The following is a 14,584-nucleotide window of genomic DNA, read 5'->3' as shown; positions in this document are numbered from 1 at the left end:
ACTAACTTAACTACTTTCCTAAGAAGCCACAATATCACATAGGGCTTGCTCTCAGTTGATTATTTGAACTAATTATGGATTCTGATTTTGGATAATCAGTTTTTGTGATGTTATCGATTGCTGTTTTTGTATTCTGATCATAGATTTTTTTAATCACTAAAAAGTTAAAATTTATAATCATCTAAACAATAGCTTTTATTGATTCTGATTATTCTTTATAATCAATTTATGTGATCAAATTTTCTAAAATGTAAAGCAACCGAGAACAATACCATATTTGACTGGTATGATCACATTGTTCCTCCCAAGAAAAAAGTTTGAAGTAGAAAAAACAGTTCTATTAATAGAAAATCCATGTCAATACATTTAATCCTAATTGGATCAAATTCACTGAAAAAAGAAAAACTGTAAACAAATTCCCAATACAGAAAAACAAACAGGATTTCAACCAACTCATGACATATAGTAATTCTTCCATTCATGAAACGTTATCAATTCCAAAGTTACCAGACAGTGAAGATAGCTATAGTTAAATGGGACAAGGACACATCCTCTAGAACTGCATATGGTGTAGGGTTGATGGACGTGGCAATACCAGCAACGTGTAAAGGGAAGACTAAAGAAAGAGAATATTATGTAATCCTCAAAGGAGACGGGTGACAACCAGGCAACAGCAACTGCCGTGTTTCCCACTTGAGAAGATATACATGTATTTAGCACTGTCATGGGAGATTTCTGTACATACACATTCAGGGCCCAAATCAAAGAGATGAACCAACCAACCAAACCAAAGAATCGTACCCTCCCGTGTGAAATTTGTACCCCACTGATCAGAACAATATCAGAGTTCAGAACCAGCCACCACACGAATGTGTATATGGACTTGTGGTTCTTCTCAATTCCAGTCTCATTCCCTAATTAAAGCCACCTCCACTTGAACAGGGAATATCGGTTTCTTCTCAAAGTCTACTCACCTAACAAAAGCAGTTAGGCTCCTAATTGAGTCTTCTAGTCTGAAAATACGTTTTGTTACCATGAGAATTGAATTAACCACTGTACGTAGTTAACCGGTCCTTCGCTCAATTGAACATTTTAGCTTAAAATATATGTTTTCTTTTCTAACAGTATATATACCAGCCTATATATCTATGTTGCTTAATATGAACTTTAGTTTTAAGGCTTGTACATGAGATGCATCTTTAATTACTCGCTTATATAAGCTGTTAGTGTAGCCTCAATTAATCATTTAGTTTATGTAGTTCGCTTATACAGTATAGGCGTTAATGTAGTCTAGATTAATCGATTAGTTTCCGTAGTCAACTAATTCAATGCAGAATTATCATTTTTTTCTGTATAAATGGAATATCTAGAACGCGAAATCTGTCACTTACACCCCACAGCTCAAAACTACTTAAAATGTCAGATAGCTGCTTTAAATGTGCAGGATGGTACTTCGAGCAGGATACCAAATTTTTGCTCAGCTTATGAAATTGACTGCTTCTTTTCTTTTCTTTTTTCTCCGGTTCCACGGCCCTTATGTTTGTTTTTCCACATTAAAGATTAATTGTTTTAAATATGTTTTAAGTTTGATAAAAGTTTCATGGAAAAAGTTTTGAAAAAGTTATCTCACTTTTTGCTCACTCCGTGTGTAAGAATTTAATTCCTACTACAACCTAATAAAATAACTAAATCACACACTCCCAAATAAGTCTAAAATAACTGAACTGTATACTAAGTGCTCTGGACGTATCAATTTAAGGTACTTAACGCAAATCACTTGCAGATAGCCTCAAATAAAATCTAAAAATCAAGAATAAGGTAGATATTAATTTCCGTACACGTTAACCTTACTTTTTAATTGCTTTATTTATATATCTATTCAGAAAAATAAAATATAATAAAATGTAAAACCAAAATAAAAAAAAATGTGCCACAGGTTTCTCCTTTCGGTGGGTCGACCGTTGATAGCCATAGCATGCCCGGCCAGTCAGATATTAATTGATGAAAAGATGAAGACATTTATCTTGGGAATCAGAAAATTTAACCAGAAAAAATGTCAAAGAAAATTGCATAAACATAAGATCGACTGAAAAGGTAATGAAGCTTTCTGTATATTGAATAAGCTAATTTAATTGTGTTTGTCCAAAGTTTTGGCTGCATAAAAAAAATTATTCATGAGATAAAACCAAAAAGACATAGTTTTGTACTTTTCTTGATGCATTTGCTAGAAAAGGATTTTCTACTTCAAGTTGATTGTTAAGAAACAGGCAATCAGCATTATCTGCAATTTTTAGTTTTCAACCTTGGCGTGTTATGAGAATCTCTGTTGTTCACGTCTAAAGAAGATGTACAGCGAGTTGGATCTTGATTCCTGGGGACAATAAGCATAAAACAATCACATCATCATCGTTTTTTTTCTGTTCCTATCATTTGTTTATCTTTTCTTTTTTTGTCATTGTCTTTTTTTTTCTTCTTTATAGGTTCAGGAGAGTATTGTCTATTATCTACTGTTGATTAAAGTATAAAATAGATATCATGATTTGTATTTAGAAACTGAAAAAAAAAGGCTTAAGTATCTCATTAATCAGCTTTCGTTTACAAACTCAATTATCTCCAAAGGAATTTCAACAACAATACCTGGAATTAAAGAAAGACTTGCATTAGTCCAAAAAAAAAAAAACTAAAAACCTAGAACTACTTCTAGCAACTAATTTGACTTATTCTAGAGCTAAAAATCTGCAGTAGTGTCTACCCTTAAAAACTTCCATCTAGTTGTGCAATATTTATAACATTTAGTGTAAAATGATACAATTTTGGTGTAAACGTGAATTTTTTTAACTCGTACAACTAATTCACGATTACACAAAAAAAAATTACGAATTTACATCAAAAATCATAAGAATTACAGGAACGGGACAGAATTAACTAGAGAGGCCCTTGATCCTGGAGAGAGAGGGGGGGGGGGGTATGCATGGTAGTTGGGTAGTTCAGACTTTAGAGCAGGGATTGACTTGCTTGAACAGCACAAGCTAAGCGATCTCTGCAGAGTTTCATATGCACATGGTAGAAAGAGACATCAAGAGGGCTGGAGGTGGAGATGGAGGTGAAGGGGTTGAAGGAAGGGGAGGTGGGTGGGTGGGTTGGATCATGGATGGACTGGTGGGGTGGATTTGTATTGATAACACACGAACTGGACCAATATATATCTGAAGATTGTGAAGACTGCATAACACAACAAAGTGTGGTGGAACCTTTGTTTGATATAATAGCTCGGAGTGGTCCTGTCCGCTGGCCAGAGATGATAAGGGTTTTCAGAAGGGAAATCCCCACGGATTTATTGCTGGAAAAGGTGACCTTCCTCCCACTCTGACAGCCTCTATTTTGTTATTATGCTCATATATGTTGGGAGTTGAAGTTTCATGAGTTGGTTTCCCTTGTGTATTGATGTTCTTCGGGACCACTTTTATACATACATGCGTAACATATATACTGATTACCTTGTGTTTGTCTTCTTGTCTAGCCTTTGGAAGCTCCTGCAGCCAAGAATCCTGATCCAACCTCATCATGCATGATGTATTCATATACAATTACTGCCTTCTAACCAAGTTGTTCTGTGATCTAATCAGCCAATTAGTTAACACAGAAAAAAAAAACTGCTTTCTTAATTAATTACTCTCATTTAATTTGCAAAACGATGAAAAATGAGAATATATACAGGTGGTATATCATTTCATGAATTTTACTTTCACATTCTTGTTTAGGTGGTCTAGTTGAAGGTTATTAATCTAACTCTTAAGCCTGCGCACCAGTAAAAGCTTTTGTTTATTGTGTTATTCCGGTAAGGCGCTTAAAAGCTGTATTCACGCTCATCTTTTATGCAAAAGAGTTTGAGCCATAATCACGTCCTCTTTTAAAAGGTTCCCAAAACCCTAATAATGAGTGACACCAACTTTGCAGACAATGCCTTGAAGGCCAAAAGTTGAAGAGGAAATTTTGTCTTCGATCCCGTGCAGTAAATGGCCAACCCTTTTCCCCTCAAAGTTGATATTCTTCATGTTCATTGCTTTGAGTTTGAGGTAGCTTTAGCTGATAAAAGTTTGGCAGTGTCTGTACATTACATATCATGTGCCTTTAGCTTCAAGAATGAGATACAAAATTTCTTGTAACATGAACCAACAGGTTAGCTGTTTCTACATTCTGAGGAAAAAAAAGTCACATTTTCATGTATTGTCAGCAAATTTAAAAGAGGATTTTGAAATGGACCAAGCTTAATACGGGGACTAGGAGCCGACTGAAATGGATAAAAGAAAAGGATAACTCAAAGAAGCAAGATTCAAAGCACTGACAACTAAAATGCAATGTCTATATCACCTTGTTTAATAATTAATACACACTTTTTTATGCCATTTAAATGATCTGAACACTAACATTATTAACATTATTATCAATTTTCCTTTCAGTTAGACATTAATTAGCGTAATCCCTCGAATCAAAAGTCTCAAATAGTCTGTTCCTCCTCGTACGTGGTCAAATCTTGCCCAGTCATGAAGCCAGCTTAACCAGCTGGTCAATATAGGACTCCTCTGATGAGTCATTTGTCATATCCTAACTTCCAAAAAAAATTTTTTTTTTTTTTGTGGACACGAAAATATTGAACAGATGGACACATTCCTAATTGGTTCGTTTTGAGTCACAAAATTGATGTTCTTCAGATCCAGGAAAAATCCTTATTTTGATTTCAAGTACAACAGGTGTGTGAAGAATAATTAGCTTACAGCTTTCATTGCATGCTAGGGTACTGTATTGCTTGGTTACATCTCATTCTCATCGTCCAAAGTTTTCCAGCTAACTTTGCAGCAGTCTTGATGAGTGTAGCTGTCCATTTGTATGTTCTTTCAGCAATTATGACGAAAAGCAAGGCAATCAAACCTTAGCTTGGACAACAAAACAAGTCGATCCATCCTACTAAAAGTTGTTTGATATTGAAAGCTAGCAATGCCGACAGATTAATATCTAAATTTCAGAAAATAAAGAGAATGTTCTGCTGTACACTTACTATTTTTCTTCAAAAAGGTATATCATCTTTCTTTTCTAAATTTTTTTTATGACACATATATTTATGGAAAACGAATAGAATTTAAAAAAAAAAAAAAATCTCCAACGTCTATAAAGGGGGAAAAAATTGGAGTGGCGGATTCGTGCTCCTTTGATAGTTCTATTACAGAGCGATCTGTACTAATACTACTACTACATTCAAACTTTTTTATGAATCGCAATTATTTTCCGTTAATCTTCATTAAACTTTAAAGATCTATGGTTCATATTCTGAAGGAAAAAAAAGCCACCCTCACGTTTGCTTATTCTTTTCTTTCCTTGTCACTAGAATTGTAGGTATAGGAATAATCTTTTGTATAGCCATCAAGTAAAAGTTTATTCCATGTTTTGACTGACTATAGATATAAGTTATTACAATACAAAGTTCTGCATAGGGGTGATTTTGAAACGCAAAAGCTGCTCCTCCTCGTTTTATAAAAGTTTCCGCGCCTCCGGCCTGTTCCCCCCGCTCCCCTACCCGTGCCATGTCCCCTCCGCCTTCACGTTTGCTTAATTATTCTTTTGAAATTTTAACAAAATAGTACATCATTTTATCGTAATAACATAATATGTTACTTAATTCATACAAATATATTTATATAATAATAATAATATAGTATTTATTTCATATTACACATATAGAAACATGCATAGCTAGTATTAGAAGCGGCAATTTGGATTGAGATCCATTTATCCATCCATATAATCCATAATTAAATGGATAATGGATTATCCATTTATAGTATTGGTTTTAAATGGTTGACCAAAGTAAAACCATTAAATTAAATGGATTTATATGGATTATCCACAAAAACCATATATATCCATTTACTTAAAAACCAAATATAAGAGAGGGAAAGGAAATGACTAAAAAAGGAGCCATCCTAAAATTGCAGTTGGGGTGTGAAAAAGCCGTCCCCGTAAATAGTAACCTAGCACCACAGAATTTGCGGTTCAGCCTCCCCACTTCCTTTCTTCATTTCCTTCCGTTTCCTTCCCTTCTTTTTTCTCTACATTTTTATATTACAAGCTCGCAATATCGTCGGGATTCATTAAACAAGACTAATTTGTTTAGCAATTCATGAAGGTGTTGTGACTAGCACTCTGCTTATTATGTTTATGAAGCGCTTGATGAAATTCCCCTGAGAACGTTGAAGAAGAAGAAGAGAGAGCCAGAATGCCTGATTCACCGTTTACCAGATTGCTCAGGACAAAGGGAACATGCCCTGCTTGGTACACCCATGCACCTGATTACTAGATGTTGAGCTCAAAAGTCATCCGTGGCTTTAGTAGTAGATATTGCAAGTGATGTGTGAGTACGAATAAAAGCTAGTGTTGGTATTTTTGTAGATACCCTACCTACGGTCTATGGAGGACTTCTATTGTTTGGGCTAGTTTGCAATATATGGCTACTCTGTAATATGTAATATATATACATATATATATAATAATAATAATAATTTCAGATAGTTTTTTAGTGAAATGAAGGTTCATTTTGCTTGAATTTACATCCATGGTATTTTGTGGCTTGAATTTACAAGAAATGGTAATACAAAGAAAAGTAACAAAATATTTAAATGGATTATAAATGGATAATTGGTTTTTATTTAATCCATTTAGATCCATCCATTTAGATCCATTTATTAAATGGATCTAAATGGATTGGATAAATTTCATCCACCATCCATTAAGTCAAAACCAATTATGAACCATTTATCCATATTGCCACCTCTAACTAGTATACTATGTTAAAATTTAGGCGGAATGGGGCAAGGGATGTGTAGGGATGGCAACGGGTGCGGGTGGGTGCCCCGCGGGGGTCTATTGGGGCTGGGGGGAATTTTTTCCCCCCATTTAGAAATGCGGCGGGGGTATACTCCCCTGCCCCACCCCCGGCCCGCCACCCGTTTGGGAAAAAAAAGATATATATATGTGTGTGCATAATTATATATATAATGATATTATCAATTATACTATTAATTATACATGTCTATTAATAAAAATTATTAATTATTTATACTAAATTTATTAATACATTTATATTAAATTCCTAACTACACTTAATACAATAACACTTTTTCTCAAAAAATACAATAATAATTTAGTGATTGTATTTGTATCAAAAGTAAAAACTTGATTATTTTAGTTATATTTGTTTTATCATATTAGATTGTATTCAAATAACTTTTGTTTAATTATTTTTATGAGTTTCAATTGTGAAGTTACAATGAATAATAATTTGATGATATGTTGATATTTTAGTACTTGATTATTTGCTCAAATTTAATTATAATGAAATTATATAATAAATTTTTTTAACCCCACGGGGAAAACAGGGCGGGGGTGGGGGAAATTAGTATGCCACCCCTAGGGATGTGCTGGGATATATTCCCCCATCCCCTGCCCCATTCCTTCCATGCAGGACGGGCATTCACCTCCCTTGCCATCTCTAGTTCTGCATGTGTTTGACCATTGCTAAATCGCTTTCTATAGTTCAACAAGACCAGATCGATTAATCTGTTAATCGCACACTAATAACATTGACCATGGTACAGTATTGTTCTTAGGGCAGTAATGATCTATACCATTACGTGAGCCATTGCCTAATAATGAAGTTAGCATAAACAATGAGCTAAATGAGATTTGAAAAATAAAAATCATGAAGCAGCAAAACAGATTCATATTTCCACCGACCCACTAAATGATTAAATGATTGTCTTTTTGTACCATTAGCCTGCATATGCGTCTTAAGGAACATTTTTACAATGAAGTTTCATAATTCCAGATTGGATAATTTACAGATGATTCAATGAAGTATCTACGAAACTCGATCAACATATCTATAATATTTTTCCCACCGACAATTCGTTTTAATCAAATCGCTGCAGTCACTAATCATTTCCAATCGAATGATAATGCAGGGACTCCAATAGTTAAGAAGAAAAACCAAGAAAAAGTAGGGAGACTGGGACTTAAAATAAAGTGAACTGTTCTTCAATGTAGGGGACAGAGAATGGCATCTTCTTTGAATTGTATGTACTGAAACCCAAATATGCTGCATGCTTCCTTCTGACTGACTCAACATATTCCTTCTCAATAACTTAATGAACATGCACTTCATGTAAGAATCCCAGCTGAAACAGGAATCACAAGCTTAAACTAACATGAAATGAAGGGACAAATCCTTTGTTTTATTATAATGTTCAACATTACTGATTTGTGTGTGTGTGTGTATATATATATATATCCCCATTGGTCTTTTTTTTTTTTTTTCCTTTGACAAGAACCATTGGTCGTTAGTAATTAGTATGTTTTATTTTTCTTCTTTGACAAGAGCCATTAAAAACTCAAATAATGAAAAAAAAAATGATACATAGATCATCATGAGTTCTATAACAACCAACACAGAGATCCTTTTTGATCTGTATACAATTCTTTTTTTTTTTCTGGCTTTCTAATTTCCCCTGTTGATCGTCTTGAATTAGCATCTCGATCATTTCACATGCAAATGGAACTTTTCAAATTATATTGCTCAAACTTCTTAGTATATGTTCAGACTCCAGACCAAACTAGTAGTATTAAAACCGTATACGGGCAATTCTTGAAAATTTGAACAAGTTATTAATTTGCTGCTTCATTTTGACTAAAGGCACAAAAGTGAAAAAAACCATTTGCAATTACTGGGCACTTTCCCTGAGACATGATGCCACACGTACGCGGCTAAATAGACTGGACCCTAATGTTGATGAAAATTAGCACAGCACACAAGTCCATGGAATGAGAATCTCGTGGGTTTGAAATGATTCAGACAAACAAACAAGGTGGGGCTTTCCTTGAAAGTACTTGTGTCTTTTGATTAATTGCTTATAATGTGGTTTCACTAATCAAGTTTGCTGTAATTGCTTCCTTAAGAGCTAATAAAGAGTTTTGCAATCGACAAGAAGATTTTCTTCTTTGGGTTAAAGTTATACCTACTATAACTTGTTTGTAACTTTATCACAGGCCATCAGAAAATAGGTAGCTTTTTCACGCATCTGGCTTAATGGAGTAATTATGGATCCAGTATTGCCTCGTAGTTGCAAAAAAAAAAAAAAAAAATAATTTTTTTTTCTTGTTTGCACCCCAAATTTAGATCCAAACTCCAATAGTAACTTTAAATATTGCAGTAATTGATCTGTGGCACGAGATTGTACCATAAAGGACCTAAAAATATTGCTGTCTCAATAGCCTCAAGTATCAACTAATTTCATTAGTTAGGAACTTATTATCTACATGTGGCACACTTCAATCCAAAACTCTTTTTAGTGCTCTCCTATCAAGAGCCAAATCTACATTTAGGGTGCGTTTGATAAAATTGAAGTTTGAAAACTAAAGTCTGAAATCTGAAATATGAATCCAATAAATTATTAAAATATTAAATATTAAATCTAATACATTTGAGTGATAAGTGAATGTCTTATCACTTAATTTTATGAGCAAGTTTTGTTTAGAAAATTCAGTGCCACTTAATTAATTCAGATATTTAATTTTTGATTATCAAACGGTCTGAATATGTTAAGATCTGAATCTATTAAATTTAAGTGTTGAACTGGGTTATCAAATAGGGTCTCGCAGATACATGGAAGTTCAAGCTGAGAACAAATTGAAAAAACAAAATTATCAAGAGGCCCCAACCAATACAATCTTAATTGAAGCGCAAAGTTTAAAAAAAATGATTATTTGAATCTTGAAAGGAGGTGTATTGTCCATTTTGGTGGACCAAAACTGCAAATATGGGAACTTTTTTGGTTATAAGTGGTTTTTGTTGACCTTCCCGAACATGATGTTCTACCTTATTCGTACATCTACTATGTAGGATTGATTACAGGGCGTGGGAGGTGGATGCGTTGCTTTGGTAAGAAGTAGGAAGATTCAATGTCTTGGGAATGACTAGAAGTGTTTGCAAAGAAATTGATATGCCTAACTCTTTGGTTGCCAAAATTCTGGAGACTTTTTTGGCGCAAGACAAAGGGAGTCGTGAGTAATGTTATGCTTCTAAATCAAGAAATTATGGCAGTTACCACCATAGTTCAAAGCCATGGTTGCGGTTGCGGTCATGGCACAAACGGTTTCACATTGGTCACGATTTCGATGAGACGTAAATTTTTGAAATATTTAATATTTTAAAAAATAAAAAAATGTGATAAACAAAAATAATAAAAATTCGAATTGACTTGGAACAATTCGATCGTTTCTATTCGTCTTGGAGATATTTCGATTGAATTTTCTGTGATTCGGTCAAATTCTCGACGATTCATTATTTTGGAATTATCTCGTCCTGACATCGAAACAAAAAATCCCGTTCCATTGACGACTCGACAGAGTCTTTGAACCATGTTTACCACCCAACTCCACCCCCACCCCAAAAAAACCTCCCCCAATCAAGATCAAAGTCCTCTTGTTAATTTTTCAAGATAAACAACTATATATATGTTATGTTTCTAAATCAAGAAATTATGACATTTACCAACCTCCTCTCCCCCCCCCCCCCAACCACCAAATCAAGATATTTTTCAAGATAAACAACTATATACAGAGACTCACAAATACTAACATATGATAGAGGTTGTATGCCCATTCACATTTGTACGCGGCTTGATCTAGTACTAGTTTTACTTTAGCTTGTGCAATTACTTGACATTGGAGGAAAGGAATTCTATTTGATTCATGGTCACAGAAACATCTCATCACAGATGACAAACGATTAAGGACACGTGCCTTGCTGTTAAACCTTTTTATGCCTCATATTTTTCTGCAATTGACTTCGGCTAAGATTTCAGAACTGAACAGAAATAACAAGTTCCATAAATAAGAGAGAGAATGTCCGGATTGAACTGAGACCAAAAAACTGAGTCAAATTACGTTATTAACTTCAAGACTTCCACTCTGGTTGCCTAGGGAGGAAAAAGAAAAACGGTACCGTTTTATGTGAAGTTAATGGACTGACATAATAGCTGGTTTGGAAAATACATGTAGTATTCCTTCGTCCGCGTCGATAGTTGGAGAAAAATGAATGGAAAAAAAAAGAGAAACACAAAAATAAATCAATAAGTAATTGAAAATGGATTAGGGGCTATGACCTAGTAAACGCGGTCAAACTAATTGTGATTATAAAGCCACTAACCATCAAATTATCCCAAAATTTGAACTAAGCAAAGTGGATTAATTCTCACATGCCTATGCTCTGTGGGTACCCAACACCCATGTGGACCCGTTTAATTCACATGGGAGGTTCCTCCATTCCTCCCACCTCCTCAATCCAACGTTCCTGATTTCACTCCCGCGACCCCCTAAAACGCATCTTGACCGTCCCCATCGCGTTCTCGAAAGTCGTCCATCTGGGCGGCTGAGCTTGTCCAACTCTTGTCCCCTAAATGTAGGAGCAGCTGCCTCAAAGCTGCTGCTAATGCTGCCGACAGCTGAGCTTGCCTTTGTCCGAAAATCATGCACATTTCACACAAAAATATTAAGCCACCACCTTAATACTTATTCACTTCTTCTATTGCTAGCACTATCATACAACTTAACTACTACTACTGCTTTATAAAATCATACCCTATAAAACACCTTTCTTTGCAAGTTTGCGTTACAAACTTTTACAATTTCTCCAACAGTTGCACATTACAAGTTGGTTAACAACATTTCTCTTTCCTTGCAAGAAAGCAGCATCTCTGCATAGAAATCTTGAAGGAGTGGGAAGACAGTTTTTTGGCTTCGATCAATCAGTTCAAGGTTCAAGAACTTGATTTTAGCATCTGGGGTGGCTCGGATTTGGTTATACAAGTGAAGGTGTAGAAGAGCTTGAGAATCTTGGAAGAATGGAGGCCATTGTGGCTCATGAAAATGATCTGAATCTCAAGGCAACTGAGCTTAGGTTGGGGTTGCCAGGCACTGACGAGTCTGAGAAAGAATCAGCATCATGTACTAAGAATAACAAGAGAAGCTTGCCTGAGTGCGCTGAAGAAAGTGCAAAAAACGATGATCTTGATGCTCAACATGGCGACTGCGAAGCTGCACCTGCTGCCAAGTAAGTTTCTGCATCAGTATTCTAGATAAGAGAGAGTTTTCATTACTGGTAACATATAAGTGGTAGTGCAATCAGCTGACTGTTGGATTTATTGTGTTATGGCAGGGCACAGATCGTGGGGTGGCCACCAGTCAGGTCCTACAGGAAAAATAGTCTCCAACAAAAGAAGGCAGAAGCTGAGACTGGATTCTATGTCAAAGTGAGCATGGATGGAGCCCCTTATCTTAGAAAGATTGATCTGAAAGTATACAAGGGGTACCCGGAGCTCCTCAAAGCTTTGGAATATATGTTCAAACTCACAATAGGTGAGTATTCTGAGAGGGAAGGTTACAGAGGATCAGAATATGCACCTGCATATGAAGATAAAGATGGTGACTTGATGCTAGTTGGTGATGTTCCCTGGGAGTAAGCTCTCTCTCTCTCTCTCTCTCTCTCTCTCTGAGCTGTGCCTTGTAAAACCTGTGTAATAATCGAGTTGCCTATCACTTTTGCAGAATGTTTATGTCATCCTGCAAGAAACTGAGAATCATGAAAGGATCAGAAGCCAGAGGCCTGGGATGTGGGGTATGAATATCCCAAAAGCTGCATCAGCCTACAAGAATTAGAAGAGAAGATACCTCTCAGGGAGAGAGGAATTCTCAGCTTGGGTTCTCGAAGAAGAACTTCGAAATTAAAAGCCTCTTGTAGCAAAACAGTTTTTTGTGGACTATGAATAGGAAGTTAACAGAAGAAAGGCCATAGCAACTACAGGTTTTTTCTTTTTCAAGTTACAGAAGAACCGCGGTGGTTTCAGATCCTGTAACATTTGTGTTTTGCTTGTAATAATCCATCAGACAAAAACATATATATGATATTTGCTTTCACAGCAAATGTGTAAAGGAACATATACCCCTTGCCACCCAAATTTTGCTCATTTTTTCTGGAATATGAATATCAATTAACAGGGTTCAAAGCATACTTTTGTACATCATTCACCAGTTGTCAGATTATAACTGTTACATTAGGAACTTAAATCAACAAGGATTTTTTCCTCAGGCTTTTATCAATTTCATGATTCCATTTTTATATAGTGTAGCTTCTGCTCCCATTGTTTACTATCATTCAAGACACGCAACTAGAGACCCTCTTGACCTTTAAAAAGCACTAAGAAATCCACTTTTTCCTTTTCTTTTTCTTGCTTGCTCATAATCTGAAGTAATTTTTCAAAATCAAGTTTTCATTCTTATGATCTAACTTTTGCAATTATAGAACTCCCTCGACATGAGGTCTTCCTATGGAATCTGTCCAAAAGCTGCAAAGCCTCAAAATTCTTTCTTCTACAAGAAAATGACTAATTAATACAATTGGATTCGGATGATATAATATGTCCTTGTTTTGGTGGCCAACAAACTAATACAATAAACAGCAGATACCTAACCATTCACTGGAGCCTCAAATCTTGCCACTCTCCTCTTCCCTACTTTAACTTTGACTAGAAACCTCTATTCTGACAATCATAAGAAAAGCAATGTAATTTTTACCAGTTTGAAGAGAACTAAATAGCAGAAAATTTCTAAAAGTAATATTTGAAGAACTGTATAGCAAGAGAAAAAACTCCAATAAAATGCATAAACCGCTTATTGGGTTCTATAGTTCCATTCATTCCAGATCTGTCTTTTCTAAAAAGTCCCTCAAACTTGATTTTTGGACCTTAAGTCAGTATATGAAAAAGAGATTCAACAAAACAACTTAAAATATATTACAACGTTCCCCCTTCAGCACTTGACCACAGGGGTCCTAAGTATCAATTCAGTCATTGTCTTGGTTGTTACTGTTCAAAAGAGAATCACAAACATTGTCCGTGACTGACGAATTGCAGAAAATTCACATGCCGAATTCAGCAAACCAATGGTCAATAGTCAGAATTGGGAAACTGAAGCCAGAAAGATGGTAGAGGGCATTATCATCACTTCAACCAACTCGCGTTCCACAAGATTCCAAGTTAATCAACCCTTCCATCTTCTTTTACTTTTCCACAGGGGAAGGGGAGAGGTATCGTGTCATTAGATACAAACTCTACAGCTTTGAAGATGTCCTTGTAAGATTTTCTTCCTCCACCCAGGGACAGGAAGATTCCGTTTCTACATTCATGCAATTGAATGTGTTTATGCAGGAGTATTGGTTGTTACTTGAAACCTCTTCTGTTGTATTTGGCAATTTGGAAAGGGTTACCCAAGTCATTTCTGACCATTGTGTTAGGTAGTTGGATCGCATGCAAGAATATCAAATTTATATTTTCTTTCAGAATCCTATCGGGCGCTGGAGAAATTTTTTGTGCTCTGTGATCATTGTACTTTGGCATATATTTAAATCATAAAGATGGCCATTTTAGAGCCCAGTGCTATAAAGCAAGATACATGAATAGTTTCATTGAGAAAGGTAAAA

The 14,584-nt window shown here is 35.4% G+C and overlaps 1 protein-coding gene across 1 annotated transcript; it reads left to right on the top strand.

The window, feature by feature from the left end:
- The first annotated feature begins 11,589 nt into the window (after window positions 1-11,589).
- Window positions 11,590-13,115, top strand: LOC113765080 (auxin-induced protein 22D). The gene is made up of 3 exons (XM_027309131.1): window positions 11,590-12,160; window positions 12,266-12,565; window positions 12,655-13,115. The coding sequence occupies exons 1-3, from the start codon at window positions 11,952-11,954 to the stop codon at window positions 12,728-12,730; spliced, it is 585 nt and encodes a 194-aa protein (XP_027164932.1). The 5' UTR covers window positions 11,590-11,951; the 3' UTR covers window positions 12,731-13,115.
- Window positions 13,116-14,584: the final 1,469 nt, after the last annotated feature.

The sequence above is a fragment of the Coffea eugenioides genome, chromosome 3 (assembly GCF_003713205.1).
Source record: "Coffea eugenioides isolate CCC68of chromosome 3, Ceug_1.0, whole genome shotgun sequence".
Lineage (NCBI taxonomy): Eukaryota > Viridiplantae > Streptophyta > Magnoliopsida > Gentianales > Rubiaceae > Coffea > Coffea eugenioides.
Note: the sequence above shows the minus strand (reverse complement) of the source record. Positions and strands in the feature narration are given on the sequence as shown.